At 51.7% G+C, this 27,299-nt stretch overlaps 1 protein-coding gene across 1 annotated transcript; it reads right to left on the bottom strand.

Annotated features, from left to right (window-relative positions):
• Positions 1 to 501: 501 nt before the first annotated feature.
• Positions 502 to 27,299, bottom strand: PCP4L1 (Purkinje cell protein 4 like 1). Its single transcript, XM_053278883.1, has 3 exons — positions 27,112 to 27,299; positions 7,146 to 7,200; positions 502 to 3,031 (listed from the first exon to the last, which is right to left on the bottom strand). The coding sequence occupies exons 1-3, from the start codon at positions 27,118 to 27,120 to the stop codon at positions 2,883 to 2,885; spliced, it is 213 nt and encodes a 70-aa protein (XP_053134858.1). The 5' UTR covers positions 27,121 to 27,299; the 3' UTR covers positions 502 to 2,882.

The raw sequence follows: 27,299 nt of genomic DNA, 5'->3' as shown, positions 1-27,299 counted from the left end.
GAATGAGACCGTTTGCTATCTTGCGTCTTTGCTTTGTCTGTGTGTGTTAGCACAGGGCTCGGTGTTAACTTAATTATTCAGCCCTAACAGCAGTGAATTGTGTGCTGATTATTGTCAGAAGCTTACTTGGGTGGCTGTAATATTGTTTGCCCAATGTAGGAACCTCCTAGGTTCATCCATCCTCTTGAACTCCTCTGCTGGCCCCTCACTCACCTGCGCAACTGGGCCCTGGCCAAAGTTACAAGCTTGCAGCCTGCGTTTTGTGCCTCCCCCCCCCACCCCAGTCTGGGGATCTAGGGCAATCCTGGGTAGGGCAGGCGTTCTCAAATTTGGGTCCCAAGGCGTATTGGACTATAGCTCCCATCATCCACCGCAACAGGGGATGATGGGAGTTGTAGTCCAACATCTCCAGAGCCTCGAGGTGCCCCCCCCCGCCTGTGCCAACTGCTCAGATATGGATTCTACAAATGGAAAACCACCACCACAAAAAACAAACTTAGGCATTTTCCCCTGATTATTTTATTAACATGCTAAAAGAGTCAGTCTCTGCAACAGCTTCGTCCGTGACCCGTGGGGACACTGCGTTTTCCTCCCAGTCCCCCTTCACAGGCGGTTCTGTGGGGCAATGCCGAGGTCGGTGCTTAGAGCTGTGTGGTGATGACCTTCATGGTCTGGGCTTGCAGGAGGCTGGGTCTGGAGCAGGGGTGGGGTGGATTTGGGGAAGGGCAGCCTCCAAGGCGTTTGGGGGCTCCTCTGAGGACAGATAAACCCGGCCCCTTTGGGGGATTTAAGATGTGCATTTACAGATGGATCTGCCCTCAAACAACCCCAAGCTGCTTAATACTACTTCCTGGACCAGTAGATTATACTAACCTGGCATCAGATCTGACCTCCTTCCTCACCACTTCTCAATCTTAGCAACTCACTCAAACTCTAGCTTCTCTTCGGCGGCGATGTCATGTACCAGTGAAGTTTCCAAAGCACTGTGAACGACAGCCACGAAACGCATAGGGGTCAGGACAGCAGGAGCTGAGCTTGTGTGGCCAGGTATTCCCTAAGAGCTTAATCTGGGATGTCAGATGCACTTTGCAAAAGATCAGCTGCAAGTTTTAAGTGAGACTCGTTTCCTCCAAACCAAGTGGCACAAAGGTGGATTTGATCTTACAAGCATCTTTGGTGGGGTGGGATCTCTTGGCAAAACCCAGCTTGGCTTGCAGCTGACCTCCTGGAAAGTCTATTCTAATAGCAAAAAGATCCTCTGGAACACTGCCTTTTCTGCGTTCAATGAGCAATCGGTTTCTTATGGCAAACTTGTACTTGGGATATGTCGATTTTGTGCAAATGACCCATCCCTTACAAGAGGGGTTCCTAACCTTGGGAACCCAGAAGTATCTGGACTAAAACTCCCATCATTCCCAAAAAATACCGTTGTGGTTTGGGGATAATGGGAGTTAGAGTCCAACATCTGGGGCCCTAGGTTACGAACACCACAGAGACAGCGAAAAGGGTGGGATTCTTCTCATTCTTCAAAGGCATATCTATGGTTGGAATGAGAATCCTGAAAGGGCATTTCTAGAGAGGAGCTAATGGCAAAAAACGGGATCAGGGTCCTAGCAAAGATGGCGATTTGGAGGGCAAAAGAACAAAGAGGTTGGAGGGCAAATCTTATCCATCCTATTTATTTATTTTTTCTCTGTGTAAACCGCCCTGAGCCGTTTTTGGAAGGGCGGTATAGAAATCGAATAAACAAACAAACAAATAAAACAAACAAAAGAGCAAAAGCGTACGCCACTCCTGTTTATATCGCCTCTGGCCTAGGAAAGTTCCGACCGCAACAAATGCACAGTCTTCCAGCTAACACAGGCTTCCTCGTGCTCCCGCGGCTGGTGGAGCAAAACAGCGGCTGCTCTGCACATGGGAAACGGCAGAACCGGGTTGAAACTTGTCAAGTTTCAGACCGGTCATGTTGGCTTCAGAAAGGTCTCTGTCGGGATTCCAAAACATGCATTGAGAGGAGAGACATGGTTAGCAGCTCCTCTCTCCCCGCTTGAAGCTTTGGGCTTTTACTGTATCCCCCAATGGGTGGGGCCGAGGCGTTAAGCATTTGAGTGCAAACCTTGTCAATTAGCTGTCTCCACCCCACCCCACCCCACCTCGGGCCCCGCTTTTCCCTACAATGTGGGCATCCATTTTGGCATTTCCAATGGGAATTTTAGTTCCCTTCTGGATGCCTTTCTTTATTTATTGAACGCACTTGTCCACCGCCCAGAACTTGCGTCTCTGGGCGGTTTTTCTCTTGGAAGGGCTTGAAGGGGCCCTTTACCACCACCTCCATCACCAAGTCCCTGACTTGCAAGGTGTGTGGGTGGCTCCCTACAGCCACGCCCTGGCAAAAATCAAAGTGCAGATGCTTTGGACGAACTTAACCTATGCCGGTTCAGCAGCGGTTCAGCTCTGTGGGCTCGAGCACAAGGCACGTCCCTTAGCGTGGACCCCCCCCAGCGCATCAAGGGGCCCCCTCCAATGGCTTTCTGTGAAGGACACTGCTACACTGCTTTTGATCATGGCTATTGGAAAGAGGGGGCGTCCTTGGGGGGGGTGGCATCATGTGCAGTGGGGAAAAGCCCTGGGTTTCCTCCTTGGCCAACTCGCAGGCGAAGAGAGCTGGACCTCCGCCCTCAAAACCCAACCCACCCTTAACCGAATTGAGTACAGTACGTGCAAAAAATACTGTGGGCCCCACAGTACTGGGGAAGGAGGAGAGGTCATGGGGCAGGGCTGAGCCAGGCTGTGGGTGGGAATGTCAAGTTAGGGGAAGAGGCCAAGGGAAAGGGGAGCGCAGAGTGGGAGGGGGCAGGTGGGAAGGGGGGCGCCAGGGCTGCTCAGGAGCTGGGGTCCTTTTTCCGTTTCTGGAAGCGTCGGAATTTGCCTTGGATGGCGAGGGCGGCCTTCTCAGTCTCGGGCGCGTTCAGGTCGATGTCCACCTCCTCCTCTTCGGCTTCCACCACCTTCTTGGTGCTCCCGGCTTTGTCTGTGCAGAAAAGCAACCGGGGAGAGGGGAGTGTTTTTCATCCTTCGGCACTGCAGGAAAAGCCGGTTTCCTGTTTCGGACTGTAAGCCGCTTTGGACACCAAGGCAGGAAATCAGCAGGGTATCAATGTAACAGAGTCGGTCAACAAGCTGCCCTACAGCACTTGGGCATGCTCAAAGCCGGCGTTCAGTGGCGCTCCTGGGGCATCGCGGTGGGTCGAAAGAGAGGACGAGGGCACCCAAATTTGTAATTTACGACGGGGTATATGCCTGTTTCCTTGAGGATCCACCCCAATCTACCAAGCCTGCGGGCTCTTTATTTTAAAGACATTTCAAGGCAACAATCCTGGGGGGAAGAGGCTGCCGTGAGTCATAGAACATCTGCTCTGCAGGCCCCAGGTTCATTCCCGGGCAACATCTCCAGATCGGGATGGGAGGGAAAGACCCCTGCTTGAATGATCTGGAGAGCCACTGCCAGTCAGTGTAAAGGTAAAGGGGAAGTCAAGTCGATTTTGACTCCTGGAGCCCACAGAGCCCTGTGGCTGTCTTTAGTAGAATCCAGGAGGGGTTGACCATTGCCTCCATTATTATTATTATTTATACCCCGCTCTTCCTCCAAGGAGCCCAGAGCAGTGTTCTACATACTTAAGTTTCTCTTTCACAACAACCCTGTGAAGTAGGCTAGGCTGAGAGCGAAGTGACTGGCCCCGAGTCACCCAGCTAGTTTTGTGGCTGAATGGGGATTTGAACTCGGGGCTCCCCGGTCCTAGTCCAGCACTCCAACCACTACACCACGCTGGCCTACAACTCCCATGATGCCTGGCTCTTGGCCATTGGGGCTGGGGATTATGGGGGCCGTAGTCCACAAACAGCAAGTTGACCAGGTCGGTGTTACAGGCACTGGGCTGAAGCTAAGCAGGTCTTGGTGGGGTCAGTGCCTGGATGGGAGACCCCTGTGTACCATCTTTGGCGACAGGGCCCTATCTCAGTGGCGGGGCCTCTGCTTTTCACGCATGCTCAATCCCAGGTAGTATCTCCAGCCAGGTAGGGCTGGGAATGACCCCAGCCTGAAACTTGGGAGAGCCGCTGCCAGTCAGTGCAGACAGGATTGGGCTCGATGGGCCAGTGCCCTGACTCAGTAGGAAGCAGTGCCCTGTGTCTCTGTGTAAACATGCTGCTTTCCCAGACATTGCAAAAGACACGTTTCTAACATGCATGCCGACCGGGAGGAGCAGAAAAAGCATCACGTCCCTTAGGATGGTGAGCGATCCGGAAGGCTCTACCACAGTGCATCGTGTAGCAAGGGAAGCAACCCATCCTTCTGTGAGTGGGCACGGAGAGGGTCCCGGCCTAGCAGCCGCCCAAGGTAGCCAGGGCCCCGGTGTTGCCTAGCAACCAGCGGCCCAGCCATCCACGTTGCCTAGCAACCGTTAATGGACCCGACACATGGGAGAATGGTTGACTGGGGAGGCTGTTTGGGGAGGGGTTCTTGTAAGCAGAGGACACGCAGGGCGCCCATGGGTGCATCTACTGCATGATTTCTCCATGCCATGGGATGCAAGGGTCTGCATGGGAGGGGCGGTACGTAGAGCTGGGAGGGGCCCTGAACTGGGGGAGACCCCTGCCTGAAACCCCGGAGAGATGCTGCCGGTCAGTGTACACCATTCTGACCAAAGAGGGCTCTGCATAAGACTTTTGTGTAGGTAGCATCTGCTTTGCATGCAGGTGATCCCCAGCTGGCAGCATCTCAGGTCAGGCTAGGGAAAGACTGCTCTGAAACTCTGGAGAGCGGCTGCCAGTCTGAGAAGGCAATACCAGGCTCGATGGGCCAATGATCTCAATCAGGGTCTCTTAACCCTGGGCCCTCAGATGTTGTTGGACTACAACTCCCATCATCCCCGGCCACAAAGGCCACGTCTAGGGATGATGGGAGTTGTAGTCCAACAACATCTGGGGGCCCAAGGTTAAGAAACCCTGCTCTAAATAATAAAGACTTCCTGTGTTCCTGATCAGTATCTAAAACATGTTGGTGGGTATCACTTATGTGGTAAACTAGTCTCTCCCTTAAAAAAAAAAATTATACCAAATCAATACTCCTACTGGCTCCCAAAGGTTAAAATCTCTGACAGTTTTTTAAAAGTCTTTAAAGACGCGTCTGTTCACCCAGGCTTTTAATTAGTATTGTTTTAAGGGTTTTAGTGCTGTTTGTTTTTTTAAAAAAAATTTTAAAAATTACATTGTTGATGTTGTTTAAACTTTTTGTTTTTGTTTTAACAAATGTTTTGCTTTTTCTGTTTTTATTGTGTTGCAAACTGCCCAGAGACGTAAGTTTCTACTACAACCTCTCAAGGTGATTGTGAGAGCTGGGTTCCTGGCAAAGGCTGTTTTGCCTGCAGCCCCACAGCGGTACGGAGGACCCCTGGGCTGCCTGACTGACAGGTACCCTTCCTGTGCCTGGCCAGAATCTCCCTGCAGGCCCCAGTCTAAGCAGGGAAAGGGCGTACAGAGATGGTTTGCCTCCCTCCAGGAATCCGAGCCATTATAATGACGGGGAATCAATTATAATGATCCCCCTAGAAAGGGGGAGGTGGAGTTTGCCTGGCATCCCCCCCGAAGGAGGAGAGCGGTTGACAGATGCACAGCGGGGGCCGCTCCCTTTCTCCCAGTGCTTTGCTGCGCTTTCTGCCTGGGCTCTCGTTACGCCAATTTCCTCAAGTGGCATTGAGTGCCCTGGGCCGGACCTTGTCACTCCGTGTTTTGCGGTTCGTTAGCGCGGCAACGGCTCCCCCTTAACGAGGGGGCTCCTGCTCGGAAGCTCGGAGGCCAGAGCTAGCTCAATGGACTGACGCCACGGCATAAGGCTGCTTCCTAGGATGCCTCCTTTCGTGGGGAACGAGGCTGTCGCTTGAGGGGTGGAGCCTCTGCTTGGCACGCAGAAGGTCCCAAGTTCAGTCCCCAGCAGCATCTCCAGGTAGGGCTGGGAGAGACCCCTTCCTGATAGCCTGGAGAAGCTGCTGCCAGTCAGAGTAGACAATACTCAGCTAGATGGACCCACAGTCTGACTCAGTATAAGGCAGTTTCGTATGTTCTTATGAGGACTGCCCAAACACCGTCTGGGGGCTTGGAACACAGGAAGCTGCCACATACTGAGACAGACCATTGGTCTATCTAGCTCAGTGTTGTCTACCCAGACTGGCAGCGGCTTCTCCAAGGTTGCAGGCAGGAATCTCTCTCAGCCCTATCTTGGAGAAGCCAGGGAGGGAACTTGGAACCTTCTGCTCTTCCCAGAGCGGCTCCATCCCCTGAGGGGAATCTCTGTGTCTCCCATTCAAATACAAACCAGGGTGGGCCCTGCTTAGTGCAGGGGGCCATTCGTGCTTGCAGCCATCCCCTGTGGGGAATATTTTTCAGTGCTCACACTTCTAGTCTCCCATTCATAGGCAACCAGGGCAGACCCTGCTTAGCTAAGGGGACAAGTCAGGGGCTGCTACCACAAGACTAGCTCTCGTCTGGGACTGGGAGACACACTCCGCAGGCCCCTTGAAGAGATGGGGTGGATCTTATCTGGAGCTGATCCCAGGTGGAAGAGGCCTGGGGGGCGGGGGGACTGGGTCATTGCTGTGTCTCAGCAGGCCTACTTTGGCTGCTGAACGTCCCGGGTTCACTCTCTGGCATCTCCAGGAAGGCTAGAAAGCCCCCTGCCCAGAATCCTGAGGGGATGCTTCCCGTCAGTGCTGTCAGTCCTGAACTAGATGGACCAAGAGAGAAGCTTCCTGCTGCAGAAGGGCCCTAGATCAGTGGGGGAGCCCCCAGCTTCCGTTCCTGGCTGCATTCCCCATAGGGCTGGAAAAGGCCCCTCTCTGAAAACCTACAGAGCTGCTGCCAGTCAGTGCTGACAATATTGAACTAGACAGCCCAAGGGCCTGACTCTATATGCCCGTTTAGCCCGGTCCAGCCTCACGACGAAGGCGACGTGGACTTCAAGGGGTAGGTGGGGAGGGGCATTAAAAGATCAGGAATGGACGGTGTGTCTATTGTACTGATGTGTTTCCTTCCATCTGGGGTGGCAGAGGAGTTGGCAGCCCGGAGACAGAACGCCAGCTGTCCTCACTCACCTTGCTCCTCCCGGCCAGGAATCTCGCTGGGGGACGGTGACTCATTGGAGCTGAGCTGCAGAGAGGGAGACAAGAGGGCACACGTCAGAATTGCTTTAGAATGGAGCCCCTTCTTTGCCTCTGAGCTCCCCGTCATCCAGACGTCCCTGTGTGCGTGCGTGCTTGTCAATGTCACACAGTGTCGGGAACGGAGGGAGGCTTCTGGAGCAGCTGCCAAGGAAGAAGAGGAACTCAATACAGGGTGGGGCGCATAAATGCACGCATTGCAGGGGACACGCAGACCTCTGCCCATTACAAAACCTGGACGATTTCTCGGTTTTGTGTCTGGGAACTGTGGGCATCCTCGTCCCAGGTAGGGAAAGGTTGCAGTTCAAAGGCAGAGCTTGCATGCACATGGTCCCAGGTTCCGTCCCTGGCAGCATCTCCAGGAAGGAGTGGGAAAGACCCCTGCCTAAAAGTAGAGCCGCTGCCGGTCAGAGCAGACAATCCTGAGCTAGAGGGACCAAGGGTCGGACTGCCACAAATATAAGGTTCTCAGTCGTTGATGTAGAATAATAAATGAAATAGAATGGTTTCTTGTCCCCCAAAGCCTCATAGTCTAAAAAGAAACGTCAGGTAGGCACCAGCAACACCCACTGGAGGGATGCTGTGCTGGGGATGGATAGGGCCGGTTGCTCTCCCACTGCTGAGAATCACCACTTTGAACACCACTTTGAAAGGTGCCTCTTGGCTCCATTAGCTGGAGTCTGAAAGATCAGTTCTGAGATAGATACACCAGTCATCTCACTCAGTACAAGGCAATTTCCTCTGTCCATATATAAAGTTCATTTTTCTGGAAATTCTACTCTCTCAGGTCCCAGCTGCATTTATGGATATATGCCTATCCTGGGAGGCCAGTGGCAGATCAGGAAAGGTTGCTTCGGGTGGGGGCCACTAGGTGGATAGACACATTAGCGGGGAGGGGGCAAATCCCCCCTCCAAGCAGGACCTCTGGGCAAAGATGAATATTTTTCAAAAATGCTTCACCCAATCAAACTGTTTACACTTAAATCACTTAAATCAGTGTTTTTTATTCATAGCTGATTTAAAAAAAAAAAAAATCTCAGCTTTTTCAGTGTTGGAAAAAAATGGTTTAAAATGAAACCTCTAATAAACAGGAGCAAACATTATTTAAATACTGTCTCTTATCTCTTAAAACTGGATGCAAGACACACTGAACCAAAGGCCGGGTGTCTATGTAAAAGTGGGGGGGGGGGTTGAGAAAAAGAGTTGACTGTCAAGATAAGCGTTATAAATAGGACACAATAGACTATATGCATTAATGTAGCACATGGTGAATATTTATGAGCCCAGCAACCAGGACGCTGAATTTGCATCTCATGGGAAAGCAAGGTTCTGTCTGGTAATTGCTACCATTTAATACATACATAAATAAATTAAATAAAGCAGGTGGCATTCTGTCATGCCAAAGACACGTGGGCTGTATAGCCAGAGGTTTTGACACAGGCTCCTATGAAAGGAGCAGTAAGCAGTAGGACTCTATTTTATAGCAGTAAACCTCTGTTTATTTAGGATATTTATATACTGCTTTTCAATCATTGTCATCATCATAAACAGAGTCCCCAAAATGGTTTACGTTGGGAAGGGACTCAGAAGATGATTCTGTGCCCCCAAAGGGGCTCACATTCTAAAAAGAAGCAAAAGAGAAATTTTAACACACACACCCCCGCTTAGGGGTGCCATATTCTGGCTCTCCAAATCTGGGTGCCTAATTTGCATATTATGTATATTGGCTCACTAATAATTTGCATATGCAAATTAGCAGCTGCACTTTCCAGTTGACTTTTATTCGCTCTGGATATCTACCAACACTCATTGGGGAAGATATCTTTGCCTGACCATTTCCCTCGACATTAACAGAAGCAATGGAACAACAAAAAAATTAAAAATGCACAGCTTTTTAATTAAGGCTACAATTCTGTACACACTTATTTGAGAGAAGATCTGATTGAAATCAAGGGTGCTTACTTCTAAGTAGGCATGCACTGAACGTAAAGCCAAGAAAGTCCTTAAACATTACAATACACAGCCTGGCAGGCAGATAATGATTCACACCAAAAGCAAGCTATCCTCTCAACTGCCCAAAAGAGATTCCCCTGCTGATAACAAACAAGGCAACATTCCTCAGGGGATTACTGTACTTGTGAAAGTGAAACTGTGCTCTTCCTCTCTTAATCCAAGGCCAGCAGTTGAGCAGAAGAGTGACAGCACGTTTTGCTCCATAACTCCACTTCTACTCGGGCTAGAGCTTAGCTTTAAAAGAAAGAAAGCTAAAATCTGGGTAAGTCCAGGTGGGCCAGCAATCCGGGTGGGCTGCTTAAAATCTGGGTGATACCCGGAATTCTGGGGGGCATAGTAACCCTACCCCGGCTAAACAGAAGAAAGACCCCACCTGAAAAGGTGTCTCTTGGCCCAGTTAGCTGACTGTATGCCACAAGAGAGGCTTGAAGGTGGCTCCCAGACCCAAGGGGCATAACTAGGAGCGGGGCTGAGGGTGATGGGGTGGGGAGAGCTTGTTTATTATTTCATTCTAGAATCTGCTCTCTCGCCTTTTCAACCCCCAAAGTCCCCAAAGTGGTTTCCAGAGCAAAAGGAATGAGAAGATGGTTCTCTGCCCCAAAGGGCATACAATCTCAGACAGACTAACCAGGGTGACCCCCCACCACCACCACCCACCAGCAACAGCCACTGGAAGGGGTGATCTGGTGGGCTGAACAGGAACTTAGGAACACATAGGAAGCTGCCATATACTGAGTCAGACCACTGGTCCATCTAGCTCAGTATTGTCTTCACAGACTGGCAGCGGCTTCTCCAAGGTTGCAGGCAGGAGTCTCTCCCAGCCCTGTCATGGAGATGCTGCCAGGAAGGGAACTTGGGACCTAGATGCTCTTCCCAGAGCGGCTCCATCCCCTGAGGGGAATATCTGATAGTGCTCACACTTCTAGTCTCCACTTCATATGCAACCAGGGCGGACCCTGCTTAGCTAAGGGGACCAGTCCGGCTTGCTCCCACCAGACCAGCTCTCCTCTCCACACCAGTCTCCCGGAGACTGGTGCTTCCCCCCACTAAATAGAAGAGAGGCCTCCCACACCGCCACTGGAAAGAGTGCCTCTTTGCCCAGTGAGCGGGGGGGGATCCCCGAATGGTTGGCCCCGAGAGGGCCTGACGGTGGCTCCCTGCCCCAAAGGGGTTACAAAATCCAAAACGAAACCCAAGACAGAGGCACCAGCCACAGCCACGGGAGGGATGCTGGGCCGGGCTGGAGGAATAGTCCTGCACCAGCATAGGCTGCCAAAAACCCTCCGTTGGCTGGGACAGGACATCAATACAGGCTCTCTGCATTGAGTGCGGCGGGGCGGGGGGGGGAGATGGAAAATGCTTCCGCCCTCCCCGGATTCCTTGCATGAGTTCTGCAGGGATTGCGGCTGTGCCTGTGCGTGCGTGCCTGTGCGTGGGTAGCAAGACTGCAGCATCTGGTTCTTTATGACACCCTGGCGGGTGATTAAAGTCTAAAGCAGCAATTAAGCCCCTGCGATGCCAAGCTCAGCAATCCTGGGGAGAGGCGCAGCAGGGACCGAGCTGGAGCTGGCGGTGGGGAGGAACAATTAGCCCGGAGGGGGGGCCCGGGAAGGTGCAGAAGCAGGGAAGGGCCTCCCCGGAGAAAGGGCAGCCGGCCTGGGGAGGATCAGGGCCCCGGTGGTGGGGGTGGAGAAGGAGGCGTCCCGGTTGCAAGAAGCAGGAGGCATTGCTTGGGTTCCGGGCGCCCACTTCCCACAGCCACCCGTTGGCTTCGGGTTTTTTTATTCCGATTGATCTGCCATCCCATTCCTCTCCTGCCGCGATTTCAGTGTCAATAACCATGCATTAAAAAAAAAAAAACGCAACTGTGCATTGTTTTGAAAATAAGTCCCAACCAAGCCACTCGCCCATAAATACTGTTTTACCCCCTTTTTCTTCCCTTTATGAAGGCAAGAGGTTTTGTCTTTTGGCAACAGGGGTGCTGAACACCCAATCGTGGCAAGGGTACTTTTAGAATGTGAGCCCTTTGGGGACAGGGAGCCATCTTATTTGTTATTTCTCTTTGTAAACCGCCCTGAGCCATTTTTGGAAGGGCGGTATAGAAATCGAATTATTATTATTATTATTATTATTATTATTATTATTATTATTATTTCCCAGATTAGACCCAACGACAGACGGGGAAACTGCTTGGGCTTAGCCCCTGCTAGCTTGGAAACCCCGGCTAACTTGGCAAAGCAGCACCTTTTAAAAGTGGTGATTCTCTTGTATTTAGCAGGGGGAGAGTAACTGGCCTGCTCCACCCCCAGCACAGCATCCCTCCAGTGACTGCTGCTGGTGCCTATCTTGTGTTCCTCTTTAGATTGTGAGCCCTTTGGGGACAGGGAGCCCTCTTATTTATTTATTATTTCTCTGTGTAAACCGCCCTGAGCCATTTTTGGAAGGGTGGGATAGAAATCAGATAGATAGATAGATAGATAGATAGATAGATAGATAGATAGATAGATAATCATTTTGAAAATGATCCCCAGAATCTCAAACTCCTACAACAGGAAAATGCAGCTATTTTTCTGCAACGGATTTGCAACGTTCTAGCACTATAATGCAAAGAGAAAATCCGAAAGGCGGCACCGGAAATGTGAACGGCACCTTGCTGACAGCATAGGAACTGAAATGTCGAAACACAGGCAGTATGAAGCACACTTAGTGGACAGGAGTGACACCGTGTTAGCATGTAATCTGGAAAGCACCCAGGCGATTTCCTCTCACTTGCTTTCTTTGCCTTTCGTTCCATCTTTTCCATGAGGTTTTTGCCATAGTCCCCTTTCCCAACCCTAACCAGCCTTTAAGGATATGCTTCCGCCTTTCATTCCTTTCTGCTCTAGCCTGTGGTCGACTGCTTAAGACTGTATGCCCCTTGGGGCAGAGACCCGTCCGATTGGCCTGCGTGGCGCTATTAAGGTGCCGTACACATGGAGATGCTGAATAGAAACAATTCTAAAACCAGTCTCCAGGAATCGTCACCTCTCTCCGGGTGACTTGAAAGGAATCCTGGAAGTTTTCATGGCTTGATACTGTTAAAAAGAGGGAGGGGCAGTGGAATGGGGGGGCAGGGGAATAGGGGGGCAGGGGAAATCTCCAGAAATAGCATCAGGCGGTCTGGTGACCCCAGCTTTAACCTCCATGTCGGTCCCCCGCGGCTTCTCACACATGCACACACACGCGCACCCGGGCTCTCCGTTTCTGCCAGGCAGCTCAGCACCCCCCTAATCCGCTTAGCTGGTCTTGCTATCGCTCGGCCGAGCCGTCCAAATCCTGTTATCTACCCAGGATCCCTGCGCTGCCTCTCCAGCTGGTTCTGCAGAGCCGCGGGTGGGACACACGGAGGCCAGCCTGCTTTGCAGAAGCCCGAGATGGAGCATTTCCCTCCAAGGGTGGCTATGTCCCCCGGAATTTAGGGTAGCCTCCGGATTTTGGCTCCTCCCCCCGGCTGCGAAATTCCACCCGGATTGACACAGATTTCAAATGTGCTGCCTGGATTGCCCGGATTTTACTCTGGATCCGATCCCATGGGCGGGCAGAGAAGGAGCGGAAAGTATACAAATCTGTTGAAGGAATAAACCAACAAGATGCAAATTACTTGCCACATGATTTGCATAATATGCAAATTATTTTAACACTATGCAAAGCATTCTGCATAATATGCAATTTATTTCACACATGCAAATTATTTTACGTAATATGCAAATTATTTTACACCGCAGGCAAAATATTTCACATAATATGTGAATTATATGCAAATTATTTTGCATAATATGCAAATTAGGCCACCCAGATGTGGGGAGCTTGGATATGGCAACCCTATTCCCTCCTAGAGGTTGCCGCTAGCTGGAGCGGCAGCAGAGGCCCAACCAGACCTGGAGCACTGAGGCCTATTGCTGGGTGTGAGCATCCCACCGCCTTGACGTTCGTGTGCATGTGAGAGTTGTCATTTGCATGCGCATGTGCACTAAGGCATCACTTTGGAGGGCTGGGTGTGGCTGTGGCAGCAACAAGTTGGGACGCCCTCCTGAAGGAGGCCCAGGTAGCCTCATCAGGACATCCTTTCTGGCACCACCTGGCACTTTTCAAAAGGCCTTCAGGGAAAACCTCAAACTGATTTTATGACGGTGTGCTTGCTGCTTTCATATTCCATCATTCTCCCTCGGCTTGGTTAGCTGCTTGGAGTTCCCCGCAAAACAGGATGGATTAATGAGTTTATTCTTGATTGTATTTACTTCATCACTATACCGCCCACTACCCAAGTCTCTAGGCGGCTGGCAGCATGAAACAAACTAAGAATAAAACAAACCCAAGGATTCAACAGTTAAAACATATAGAAACCGGATTTAAAATAGCCACGAAAACACCAACTGACTAAAAAACTTGGCTGAAGAGGCGTGTCTTCAGCGGTTTCCTCAAAGCCAACAGGGATGGAGATGCTCTCATCTCAGAAGGAAGACCTTTCCACAGTCCTGGGGCAACCACAGAGAAGGCCATGCCTTTGAGTTGCCACCAAATGAGCCGGTGGCACCCTCAGACAAACCTCCCCTGAAGATCTTAATAGTTGGAGGGGTTCATACCGAAGAAGGCGTTCTCTTAAAATACCGTGGGCCCAAGCCGTTAGGGGCTTTATAGGTAAAACCAGCACTTTGAATTTTGCCTGGACACCTATTGGTAGCCAGTGTAGATTTGTTAGAACCGGAGTAATACAGTCTCTACGGGATGTCCCGGAGACCGACCTGGCAGCAGCATTCTGCACCCATCGCAGCTTCCGGACGACCTACAAAGGCAGCCCCACATAGAGTGCATTGCGGTAGTCAAGCCTGGAGGTTCCCAGCAGCACGTGCCCCACTGTCTTAAGGTCCCTCACTTCCAGGAAAGGGCACCGTTGGTGGCCCAGTCGAAGCTGATAAAAAGCACTCTTGGCCACCGCCTCCACCTGAGGTACCAGAGAGCGGGTTGAGTCAATTGCCCTCCTCTTCCAGGGATAGTGCCTCCTTCCTGGTAAGCCACTGTCCCTGTTGCTGCCTTCTTCAAATGTTGGCTAGGGGGAAATGGGTGGCGTCATCATTCTTTGGGTTCAGCTCTGGGGTGGCCAGTTCTGACCTAAGCTCTTCCTGGAGATTTGTCTCCCCAGTATTTTTCCATATTTCCAGTCCAAAGTAGAGAGGGTTTCTCCAGTAGACCAGAGATGCCAAGGGGCTGAGTGATGCGCCTGGCACCCACAAAGAATCATGGAGGGTGGTAGCGTCCCATTTTTAATGGGCATTCGGGCTGCATCACCTTGTGCCATTTTTCTAGAGATCTTTTCACAAAGGACTGCCCGCAATGAGCTATCGTGGGATCCCTTGGCCCCCTGGTTCCCGGTCAAGAGAAAGCACTGCCCCACGAGATGGATTTCCCTCGCCTCCTCTTTCTAGGAAAGGGTCCCCTCTGTTTTCCAAACACGTCCTGTTTCCAGCTCGGCTCCTTTCCATAAATAGCTGGTATTATTGTCTTTGTTTCCGTTCCGCCGGGATTTTTCTTTCCGCCGGGTCACAAATGGGCTGTCCGCACACGCACACAGACACCCAGCTGTTTTCTCCTCGCTTTTTGTCTTCTGACGGCTGCAGAGGCAGGAGCCCTGCTGAGATAACATCAGCCATCCCAAACCCATCAGTCGAGAAGAACAGGCCCACTGTAGGCTGTGGGGGAACGGGAGGGATTCGGGGGCGGGCAAGGAAAGTGCAGAGCCTGGGGGAAGTGCCATTGGCACCTACTTTTCTGCTGGCAGAGCTGTGTGGCAGGCCGCAGTTCAACAGATGGAGCTTTTCCTCTCAGTGGCATCTCTTTCATTTTTGCCTCTTGTGCTGCAGCCTGAAGGCACGGCCCTAATTGGGAGTATCAGGACTGCCCCCACAATCTTTATTATTATTATTATTATTATTATTATTATTATTATTATTATTATTATTCATCTAACAAATCCTCATCGATCAAATTGGTTTTGATCAATTAATGCACTGGTTACAATTGCAGACAATTTGCATATGACTGAAAGAATAATTATGAAGAAACACATCTTGGTTCTTTACTGTTGCACAGAGAAAGTGCTGTCTGGGGAGAAGCGTTCTCCCTGTGTGAGAATGAAGGGAGAATGCCTCTTCTAAATTAGAGGTATCCCCTCTTTTATAAAAAAACAGAATAATAAAGGAGGGAATACCTCTAGTGGACCAAGTGTACATTGAAGTGCATGGTGCTGTACAAAGTAGCTTAGAAGCATTCTTCCTGTTTCTCTCACACAAGAGGAGATATCTCTTCTCAGGTCAGGCCTGCTCTTTTCTCCTGTGCAAAGTGAGTTAATCGGATGACTAAGCAACTAAAACATATGCTATTCACCGGCTAGGATTACTTTAACCAGGCGGCAGCCTTATTGTGGGCCGGTGGGGAGGGGCATCCCATTCATGTTTGTTGTCACCACATCTTGTGGCCGTGGGTTCCACAAGCTCACAATGTGTCAAGTGGCCTTCTTTTTGCCCATCCTGAGCCTAATGCCAGTCCGTTGTCTTGGTGGCGCCCTGAATTCTCATCTCATTCTTCCCCCATCCCTGCCTTTGCCCTCATAGGAACATAGCAAGCTGCCATCTACTGAGTCAGACCCATGGCCCGTCGGCCTCAGTGTTGTCTGCACTGACTGGCAGCGGCTCTCCAAAGTTCCAGGCAGGAGTCTTTCCCAGCCCGACCTGGAGATGCTGCCAGGGACCGAACCTGCAAAGCAGATGCTCTTTCACGGAGCTACAGCAACGTCCCCTGATATCCCTGGCTTGCGGTGAAGAGAGTCCAAGCTTTCTTCCTGGCAAGTGTTCTTTCTCGTGCCTGAAAGTTCCAGGCTGCTCCTCTCTGCTCCAACGCCGCTTGCCGCTCTCTTATGCCCCCCGCCCACCCCAGACTGTGCAGAGGCCCCCAGGTACAGCAGCCTGTCAAGCGGTAGATGATTTATTTCCCACAAGACACGAATGCTGCAACAGTGCACTGCCAACTCTCTCTCTCTCACACACACACACACACTGCAGCAACCTAGCCATTCCCTGCTACCGGCCTGGGATTTTCCATCACAGGCCGAGAGAAAGAGAGAACCCCGCAGGCAGCTTTTCTCCACCCTGCAGCTGACCTTCTCTCTCTCTCTCTCTCTCTCTCTCACACACACACACACACACTCTGCAGCAACCTAGCCATTCTCTGCTACCGGCCTGGGATTTTCCATCACAGGCCGAGAGAAAGAGAGAACCCCGCAGGCAGTTTTTCTCCACCCTGCCGCTGACCTTTTCCGCTGCACTGTTTACCTCCTAGGTTGCTGACAGCCCTTGGGCCTCAACGTCCCTCTTCAGCAGGTGAGCATCCCTGGGGGCCGGCGGGCAAACCCTCCCTAACGTTCTGAGGAAGCACGCGGGGACATCCATGCAGCAGTCCCGTCATTAAGCGAAGCCTCCCTGCTCGCGACTCCCAACACCGTCACACGTTGCCCAAGGCTCTGCGCAGCCTGCTGCCTTCATCTCCTCGGCAATCGCCTGCCCTCCCAGTCTGAAAAGCGGAGCGGATATTTGCTCTTCCTGGGCAAGCTCTGTTACTAAACAACGTCATTGGCCAGCCGTTGGAAACATGCGAGCACTGCTGCAGTTTTCCTGTTCTTGAGCATGGAAACTGGAAACCCAACGCGCTTGCACATCTATGGGACCCAGCCGGCCATGAGATGTGGCATCCCAGTCCCAGGGCTGCTTCCCACGACCAGACACTGGGCAGGGCGCTTTCCAGATAATACTCTGCTCAGCAGGAAAATGCTTCGCCTTGGCCGGATCGTCTTGAAAACGTAAATCGCTTGCGCGACCCTCTCACAACAGGGGAAAACACAGCTATGGAATTGCGACGCACATGCAACGTTGCAGGGCTAAAACGCAAGGATAAAACCCGAAAGAAGGCGTCGGGAATGTGAACGGCACCTCGCTGACAGCACAAGGACTGCAATGTCAAAACACAGGCGGCACAGAAGCACATTTAACAGACACGTCGTGACACTGTTGTGGCGTGTAATCTGGAAAGCACCCAGGAGAAGTGTCCAGCCAGAATCCCAGACCTGGGCCAGCTCCCGAGAACCGGCCGTGACCGGCAAAATTTAGGGTAATTTAGGATCCAGCAGGGCTGTTCTTATGTTCTTATGTACCTGGAGTGGGGGGAGAAGAAGGAAGAGGAGGAGGACGACGACGACGACAACGACAACAACAACAACAACAACAAGTATAGTTGTTTTTCTTTGGATCGACAAATGTTCTTTGGATCTAAGAGCCAGATCAAAAATGTAGGAGCCAGACAATGGACATTTGACAGAATTCCTGGACTTAGTGACAGACATTGTGAAAGGTTAGGGTAAATGGACTTATTACTCCTTTTACAAGTTATATCCTTAGGACAGAAAGAGGGCTGCTGGGGAGAAATAAAGAACTCTGCCTCTGAAAATCCTAGTCTTGGTGCCAGAGCAAAAGTTCTAGGTGCCCTGGCTCCTTGTCAAGCCCTGGAGCCCATTAAAAACCAGGTACAAAGGTTCTCATTCTGGAAGGGTCATAATAATAACAACAGCCCCTTTTCAGATTGAATATATGCACCCAGTACCCCTCTTCCAGCCCTCTCCTGCTCTCCACAGCGCCCTCGTGTGGGCAAGGCAGGAGAGGAATTCTCCTGCCTCCTTTCTAATCCCCCGCTTCTGTCTTGAAGATGCACCGTTCGGATGATTCTTCCTCAAGGCTGGGTCTTTCCTCTGCATTTGCCATCGCCGAGGCAACCGCAGGCCATCCCATAATGATCTCAATTGCACACACACACACTGACAGACAAAAGAAGAAGAAGAAGAGAAAAAGCATATGCTCTGGTAATCTCTCAAGGAAGAAAGAGAGGCGGGCGGTGGCGGGAGGGGAGAGAATAGGGAATGGATGCCATTAAGCAGTTGAAGTAGCTTTCTCCGTTTTTTTGTCCACAGGGACTGGATTAATGCAGCAGAAGAAACCCAGCCCCAAACCCATCCGGTAGACAATTCAGCAGGAATGGGAGGCCATGCGTTTCCCCACAAGAAATGGGGAGGGCAGACAAGGCCACACACACCCCCTCCGTGGTTTGGGAGAAGCTTGTTTTCTTTCTGTCCCCACCCTGCAGTTCCCGCACACCGAGTGGCTGCGTGGCAGCCAGAAGTGCAACAGGTGCAGCGCCCACCCCTCCTCAGAGCAGAGATGCAGGGGGAGAGGAAAGGGGTGAATCTCCGCCCGTGCCCCTGATCCAAGCAGAGGGGCCGGTCCGCAGTCACAGGAGAGAAGTGGAAGACGGACAGGAGGACGCCTGTTAGGGGGGAATGTTTGCCCTGCCTTGTTAGGTCGTGGCTGTTCACAAGAGCCGTTAAGACCCTTGAGATAGCCAAAGTGCATAAAGAGTGGTTAGAAGGGTGGCGTTCCCACCCACTGGGTGCCACACGGCAGAGAACCCTATTCATCCTAACGTGGCATCAAAGTACAAGAGTCTTTTTCATCAAGACAAGAGAGGCTCTTCTCCACCCCGAGGACCTTACAATCGGAAACTTCAGCGGTGGAGGAGAAAACAGAGTGTCTCTTTCTTTCTTTCCAATTCATTTAAAATTTTATTTAAATTCTGCCTGTATGCAGAATTCTGTTCTTGATGTTTATTCTATCTACACTTTTTTGTTTCCCTTTAAGGGTGGAAGGAAATTGGTATTAGTACTATTAGAACAGGCCTGCTCAACTTAGGATCATAGGAACGTAGGAAGCTGCCATATACTGAGTCAGGCCATTGGTCTATCTAGCTCAGGATTGTCTTCACAGACTGGCAGCGACTTCTCCAAGGTGGCAGGCAGGAATCTCTCTCAGCCCCAGAATCTTCTCCTATTTAAAAAATAAATAAATCTTGTCCTATCTTGGAGAAGCCAGGGAGGGAACTTGGAACCTTCTGCTCTTCCCAGAGCGACTCCATCCCTTGAGAGGAATATCTTCCAGTGCTCACACATCAAGTCTCCCATTCATATGCAACCAGGGCAGACCCTGCTTAGCTAAGGGGACAAGTCCTGCTTGCTACCACCAGACCAGCTCTCCTCTCCTAACTTAGCCCCCCCCAGCTGTTTTTGGACTACAACTCTCATAATCCCCAGGCACAGTAGCCAATAGCCAGGGATTATGGGAGTTAGGAACATAGGAAACTGCTATATACTGAGTCAGACCATAGGTCTATCTAGTTCAGTATTGCCTTCACAGACTGGCAGCGGCTTCTCCAAGGTTGCAGGCAGGAGTCTCTCTCAGCCCTGTCTTGGAGATGCTGCCAGGAAGGGAACTTGGAGCCTAGATGCTCTTCCCAGAGCGGCTCCATCCCCTAAGAAGGGGAATCTCTTCCAGTGCTCACACTTCTAGTCTCCCATTCATATTCAACCAGGGCAGACCCTGCTTAGCTATGGGGACAAGTCATGCTTGCTACCACAAGACCAGCTCTCCTCTCAGTTGTAGGCCACTCTGGCTCTGCTGTTTACTCGAGAGCGACTTGACTTCGGCCCATGACCCTCTCTGAGCTGCTCGCTCCTTAGGCATTTAACCTCTTCCTCCTCGCCTCCTAGCCCCTTCCTCGGCTTCTCCTCCCCCCGCCCCGCCTTGTCCTCTCTCTGGCTGCCATGCCCTTCTCTTGCATCACGGCAGCTCAGCCAATGGCAACAAGAGGTCCGTCTGCTCGCTATACGTCCGTCTTCATGCCCCTTTGGCATGGGCAAGCCAACCTCCGAGAGATTTGGGGGAACGTTCCCTGGAAAAGGCAACTGCTGTGATCGTCCAGGCCACCCAGGAAAACCAGTGTTTTTGCACCGGGATCACACATCTTGTGTGAGACAAATGCTATGGTTTTCAGTGTTTATGAAGAAGATCTGATGTCCAAGGGGCGCGAAAAGGAAGCCCTCTGCACAACTCCCCGCTTCCCGGAGTCACAGGAAATCCCAGCACAGTCTTTCGACAGCGTCACATTTCTTCCGGATGAGAGCGTGCTGGAGAATATTGCCAGGGGGGTGGGATAATATTCTGTTGATTTACAGCTGTATAATTTTGGAGATTTGCAGGGGCGCAGGGGAAAAACAAGCACACTGCAGATACGACCAGATTCATAAGAAGCAGGAGAAAAACAAAAGAGGAAAAGCACCTTGTTGGAACCAAAGGCCCATCTAGCACACCATCCTGTTTCACACAGTGGCCCACCAGATGTCCATGGGAAGCCCAAGAGGTGAGGGCATGCCCTCTCTCCTGCTGTTGCTCCCCTGCAACTGGTATTTAGAGGCATCTTGCCTCTGAGGCTGGTGGTAGCCTATAGCCACTGATAGGCCTGTCCTCCTTGTCCAAGCCCTTTTGAAAGCCACCCAAGCTAGTGGCCATCACTACATCCTGTGGCAGAGAATTCCACAGATTTAATTTTGCAGTGGGTGAAAAAGTCCTTCCTTTTGTCGGTCCTGAATTCCGTCAGTTTCATGGGATGACCCCTGGTTCTAGTGTTGTGAGAGAGGGAGAAAAATTCCGCTCTGTCCACTCTCTCTACTCCTGATCATCTTGGCTGCCCTCTTCAGCACCTTTTCCAGTTCTACAATATCCTTCTTAAGATACGGTGACCAGAACTGTATGCCGTAATCAAAATGGGGCTGCACCATAGAGTTTGATAAGGGTGTTAGAATATTAATATTATAATATTAAATGTGGCCAATCTAATGCCCCTGGGAAGCCCACAAGCACAATCAGCACCTGGACAAGCTTCTACCTGACAGCTCCAGAAATTTAGAACTGTGCTTTCTCTCTCTGGCCAGGCGGAGAACTGTCTCTTCTCCAGCTCTCTTGGTCCACACCAGACTTCGGTTGAAGCTGACAGTGCTAATTTCCACCACCACCACCACCACCACCTGGTCTTCCTTTGTCGTTTCTCTGGCCCAACAAGTTGTTCAGGTTTGGGCGCTTCAACCAGAGACGACATCCTGGACAAAAGAAACGAGTGTCTGTTTACATCGGAAGAAGAAATAGATCTGGCTGTGATGTTTCTGGAAAAACAAAGACCGCTTCCAACTTCCAGCAAAGGAACCAGTTCTAAGGCCTGTTCTTCGCCCGCAGGAGGGCTGCAGTGGACCGTCCACATGGACAGAGCAAGGTTCCCCTGTTTTGATCGCACTTTGTTGTCCGTAGCTGTTGAAACCCTCTGACTGTGACTTCTCCGGCTGTACAATTTTGCCCGTGGCTGACAGTGCCAGATCCACTGCAACACCATGACAGAGCAAGGGCTTCATCCAAAACAGTCTCCGTCATGCAGCTCCAAACGTTTCCAAGAGTCTGCCAGATGCACCTAATTGGTCTCAGACCCCTGTCTCTGCTGAAAGGGAACCCCCAAAGGGAGAGGAGGAATTCCCAAAAGGTGCACAGAGGAGGAGAAGGAAGGATTGCTAGACACTGGCCTGTTTCACCCCATAGTTCAAATCTAGATTTAATATGCATCGCTGACATTTGCCTGATTGTGTGAAGCCACGCCAAGGCGGGGATCTCGGATTCATCTCGGGCCTTAAGCCGCCTTGTCCTGGGTTCACACAATCATGCTAATGTCAGTAACCCACATGAAACCTACATGCAAACAATTGTGTGAACCAGCCCACTAAGCCTTGGGATGGCAATTCAGACCTCATATGAGGAGGAGACAGAGGCAACCCATCAAGGTGGGTCCTCAGTGGAGAAACCAAGAAGAACTCTGGAACGGCTCCTTGGCGCGTGGCTATATGCCAGAGTCTTGCCTCTTTAAATTCCCTGCAACTTTGCTGTGGAGGTGGGTCTCTGGCTGGCCTTCTTTGTGGTACCTAAGGGCTTGGTTTGAGGGTTGGGTCTCCTCAAAGCAGCGTCTGCCTTTCTCAGGAGCTCTCCGTGGTCCTGCAGAGCCCAAGGCAGGGGATCTGTTCCCAGCTTCCCAGAACCTTCCCACTGCCAGATGATTCCTGATCAAGGTCAGCTTTCTCCACGCCTCAGCTATCACTTGGCTGGAACAGTGTCCAAGTTTTGTGCAAGCTAGAAGGGGGCTTTGGATAACAGGGCAGCATAAATAGGACCGTTCATATTCTTCCAGCCAGCCCAAGGGCTACCAAGGGAGGCAGAGGAGGATTGAATGCAAAGATGGTTGCAAGGCTGGCTGCTGGCACATGTCATGACCAAGTCAGGCTCTCTGTCATATCACAGGATTGCACAGTTTGGAAGCGAATGAAAAGCCAAATGTGCAGGGCCTCCGGCCGCCCACCACACCCATTCCCAAGGCACCGGTTCAATCTGGGCTACAGTCTGCTCCGAGCAAAGGGCAGGAGTGAACTGTGCGATGTCAAAGGTGCCCACAGAGTCTTTCCAAACAGCTCGAGCCAGTGAGCCAAGCCACATTTTCCTTGGGAAAGAAGGCAAACGTGTGAAGGGAACGTTCATTTTCAATGGCAAACACATATCAGAGCCAATCTTTTCACCAAGTCATGCGGTCTCTCTCTCTCTCTCTCTCTCTCTCTCTCTCTCTCTCTCTCTCTCTCTCTCTCTCTGTCACAGCTGCTGCAATCTGGGGGCGACAGCAACACTTGTGAGCCTCACAGGGTTATATCGAAATACTGTATGTGAAACCTTTGGTGCTGAAGAAAAGCACTGCATGAATTCCTCTTTAAAATTATTAATATTAGTACCATTTCTTGCTTCTGTTTTATACTAAGGGGAGTAGCCCATACCGGCGAATACCCCACTGCCTCATGTGATCTGTCACCGTTTGGACTCTGTATCCTCTGGTTTGTGTGTGCAAGATTTGCAACCTGTTGGAGAGCTACACACTTTGGCACAATTGCTCTGGACAGATGTCTACTGCGGTTCCTCTCTCTGGTCACCGTCACATTTCATCTTCCTCTTTCATTGCCCCGCAAAATGCTGAATGTCCGCCAGTATCTGCATCCGTTGCTCTTCTCACCTGCTGCTTTCTTTGCCAGAAAACTGTGTGTACTTCTGCTTCATGCAACCAGAGCTTGCTTACTTGGCAATCTTGTCTCAAGTTCCCCCACGGTTTAGTGAGCCACGTCTGCATCAGTTCAGCCTGCCCATTTTAAAAAAGGCAAGCCAACCTCAAAATTCCAGGAGGAAGAAGTGAGAAAAAGCAAAAAAAGGCTTGAAGTGAGCTTTCAGATCACACAGAACTCTTCTTCTGGTGCGGCTACTATTTCTCACACACAGAGCCGCCTCTGTGCATGTGTGTGTGACTTCTGCACCCTTCCCTCCCTCGAGCATTTTAGCCTCACAACGATCCTGCAAGGCAGGCAAAGCTAATAGACAGGCCCCCCGAGGTCACCCGGTGAGCAGCAGAGCGGAGAAGGGAATTCAACCCGAGTTCTCCCGCAGCAAAGACAACCTCCTGGCCACTGCACAGCAAAGCCAGCATATCAGCAACACTACCCATGCAGGGTGATGTTAATCCGGTCCAGTTACGTGCACTTCAAAAGACCAGAAAGGCTTAAGATGGACTCTGTTATCAGGATTATGATCAATCAAGCCTCAGTGGAGAGGTCAGGGGTCATATCCTCACACGGGAGGCAAAAGATTACAGTTGTGGATGCAGGAGAAATATCAAAGAGTTCTGTGTAGTCCATATGCGAGTTTGGCAGCCTGTTAGGATGGGAAGTTTGGACTTTTTGCTCCTTCTGATGCAGCCCCAAATTATTCACTCTCAGACTGTCTAATAGCTTCCACCCTTCAACAAAGAAGCGCTCTTAGGGCAATTCCCAAGCCTTCTCCCTTCAGCTGAGTCCTGTCCATCGCACTATACAGCACCTGGTACCACCTTGCAATTAAGTCCTCCAAGTTACTAGTCCTCAGAAAAAAAAACCCGTATATTTGTCATTTGAGACACAGTGTGTGAGCATATTGGTGTGCATGTATGTGTCGCATCGAGTACCTTTTAAAATATAATTCCTCCCAGTTTAAAAAAAGAGGCCTCGCTTGGTTGCCCAACGACGATTCTGCTCGCCATAGGCAACCAGGCGAGTGGCGATTTGCAAGCCACCTTGTGGGAAGAAATAACGGTCGCCTTGCAGGAGCTGCGGCCACAAGAGAAGCATCCCCAGCCCATGGGCCGGCTGTGGGAAGGTGCGAAGAGCTGGCCGTGCCTGGCGAGATCCGTTTTTAATCGGCCGTGTCCATCTGGAGCGAGGGCACTGGTGCCAATTCCCAGTCCAGGGCCCAAAGCACCAGCTAGGGCTCTCGCTGGCCTCTCCAAGGCAATTAACCATGATTAAGGGAATCAGGCTGGCTCGCTCACGCCTAAATGGCTCCTGTCAACTTCACTTAACTGCCGCTGGCCTCAACGGCTCCTTCCGAGAGCGGATCCCTTCCTCCGCAAAAAGAGGTTTGCAGCTGGGGTGAGGATTGCAACGCTCAGGCACACGGCCGGAGGGGGCCGGGGACTGCCCAGGCCTCACGTAAGCACCACGGGGATTGGCACAGAACGGCCGGGGAGAGGCCTGCAGAATCTGCAGGATAATGTGACAAAGAACAGCCTGGCTGGTTTGGCTTCCCGCGGAGTTCAGTGTGTCCTATTTCCCACATCAGCCAAGGGGCGACAGCCCTCGCCTGTGGTTTTAGCTCTAGCATTTGGTGCTCAGAGGTAGACTGTCCCTGGACAGGGAGGTTCCACTTCGCTGACAGCCACGTATCATCTTAAGAACCTATTAAGAGCCCTGCAGGGAGAGAGCCACGGTCCATCGTGTCCAGGATCCTATGTAAGCCCTCCCATGTGGCTTGTCCCCAGCACTGGACATTCGTAGGTAGACTGCTCCTGCCTATGGAACTCCACTTAAGCGAACATGTCTAATAGGAACATAGGAAGAGTCCAGCTGCCTCAGATCTAGTCCAGCAGCCTGTTTCCTGCAGGGGCCAACCAGATCCTTCGAAGAAGGCTGCCAACAAGGTGTGATGGCAACAGCCCACCCACCCCTGCTGTGCCCCTGCTGCTTGTTCCCAGTGATCAAAGGTACGCTGCTGCTGAATATGGAGGCTCGTTGTGCTGCCCTGTCTGATAGCCCCTGTGTAGTCCTTGCTGGATTTGCTTCATCCTTCTGCTTAAACCTGTCCGAGCCAGGGGACGTCACCACATCTGGGGGCAGTGGAGGCCCATATGTTATGCTCCTTTCCAGCGAAGCGGCTTCCTTTCCGACATTCCTAATTTCACTGCCAGTCAGTGAAACTGGACAAGCCTTGAGTTCTAATGGGGAGGGAGGGAGCGCCCTCCTGCTGAATTGGCCCCTCCTAGCTCAGCGTTGCCTTCACGGACTGGCGGCAGCAGCAATCCAGGGTTCCAGGCTCAGGGGTCTTTCCCAGCCCTACCTGGAGATGCTGCCAAGGATCGAACCTGGGACTTTCTGCCTGCAAAGAGAGGGAACTGGGGCGGGTGGGGGGGGAATTCGCTCTCGCCAGCCAGCACTCTTATTTTCATGATCTCACACCCTCCCTTTTGCCATTCAAGAGAATCCACTCCCCACACCCCAGCAATTCCCAGAACTGGTTTGCACAGTTGGATCTCTTTCATGCTTCAGAGTTAACAGTGCATGCATTTACATCAGGGTGCGTGTACACACACACACACACACACACACACACACACACACACACACAACGTGTACACACACACACACACACACACACACACACACAGAGCCAGGTCTACCAGCAGATTTTGTGGATTGCCCTATTCAGTTCGATAAACATTTGAAAATATATATACCACACACACACTTTCTCTCTCTGTCTCTGTCTCTCACTCTCTCTCAAGAGATAATCGCACCCGCAGGAGGAAGACACAATATCTTCCTCCACAGTTGAGTAGAAGAGGAATCCCCCCCACCGCCCGCCCCGTCACCGGCTTTCCGTGCAGCCTGGAGAAAAGCTGCACCCTCCAGAGTTCCCCCTCTAGAGAACCATCGCAGGCACCAGAGCCTCCCGCCCCCACCGCTTCCTCCTCCGCTTCGCTCTCTTTATTTAGATGTTGATCCCTGTCCTGAAGGCTCCCGCAGTGACCCCGCATCCAGAAAGAGCCACCCACCCACCCTGGTGGCACACGCACCCACTCCAACGGTAGAAAGAAACAAGGCTGCATCTGGTCCCTGCTCTCTCTCTCTCTCTCTCACACACACACACACACACGGACACACACCCCCCCACGCAGCTGGCTGTGTTCCTCCCACACCCACTTGGCCCTTGTTGTGTGAACACGCAGACCTCTTTCCCCTGCTCCTGCAGGGACACAGCCACAAAGTTGTGTGCGTGTGTGGTTCACGTGTGCGATTCCCCTCTCCCCCACACAGTCCAGTCCCTCTCAAGTACACACACACACACACAGAAAGCTGGCTGGCTTGTCCAGGACAAAGTGTGTGACTGAGCAACCAGGGAGCTAGCTTCCACAGTGACCAGAGTATGTGTGTGGGGGGGTCTGTCCGTCTGATGCACACACCTTACACAAATTCCACAAATTACACAACACCCCCCCCTCCGAGGTGCCCACTCACGACTCCCCAAGCCTGCTGGCCTGCTGCCCCAGCAACGCGCCCCCCCCCGCCATCCCCTGCATCACTGCCCTGCAATCTGCCAAGGGATGCCCAGTGCAGCAGAGGAGCTGCGTCTGGGCAGCAGCGGGCGCCCCTTAGGGGCAGGGAGGCAGGAGCAGCAGCCGCCGCTGCCTCCGGCCGGCCCCCAGGGGGGCTCTCCTTCCTCGGCATCCCTCCAAGCGCCTCCATCCTCCTCCTGCATCCTCTTACCTTGCTCATGGCGTCTGCCGGGCGGCTGATCGAGGGATGCTCCTCCGGCAAAGATGCTCTCTACTCTGGTCCTCCTCCTCCTCTCTCTCTCTCTCTCTCTCTGGCTCGGGCTCTCATTCACACACACTGGCCCCGCTTGCTCTCCAGCTCACTGGCATATATAGCATATGGCTGGACTCAAAGATGCC

Source organism: Hemicordylus capensis, chromosome 14 (genome assembly GCF_027244095.1).
Source record: "Hemicordylus capensis ecotype Gifberg chromosome 14, rHemCap1.1.pri, whole genome shotgun sequence".
Classification (NCBI taxonomy): Eukaryota; Metazoa; Chordata; class Lepidosauria; order Squamata; family Cordylidae; genus Hemicordylus; species Hemicordylus capensis.
This window is presented reverse-complemented; position numbering and strand designations above follow the sequence as displayed.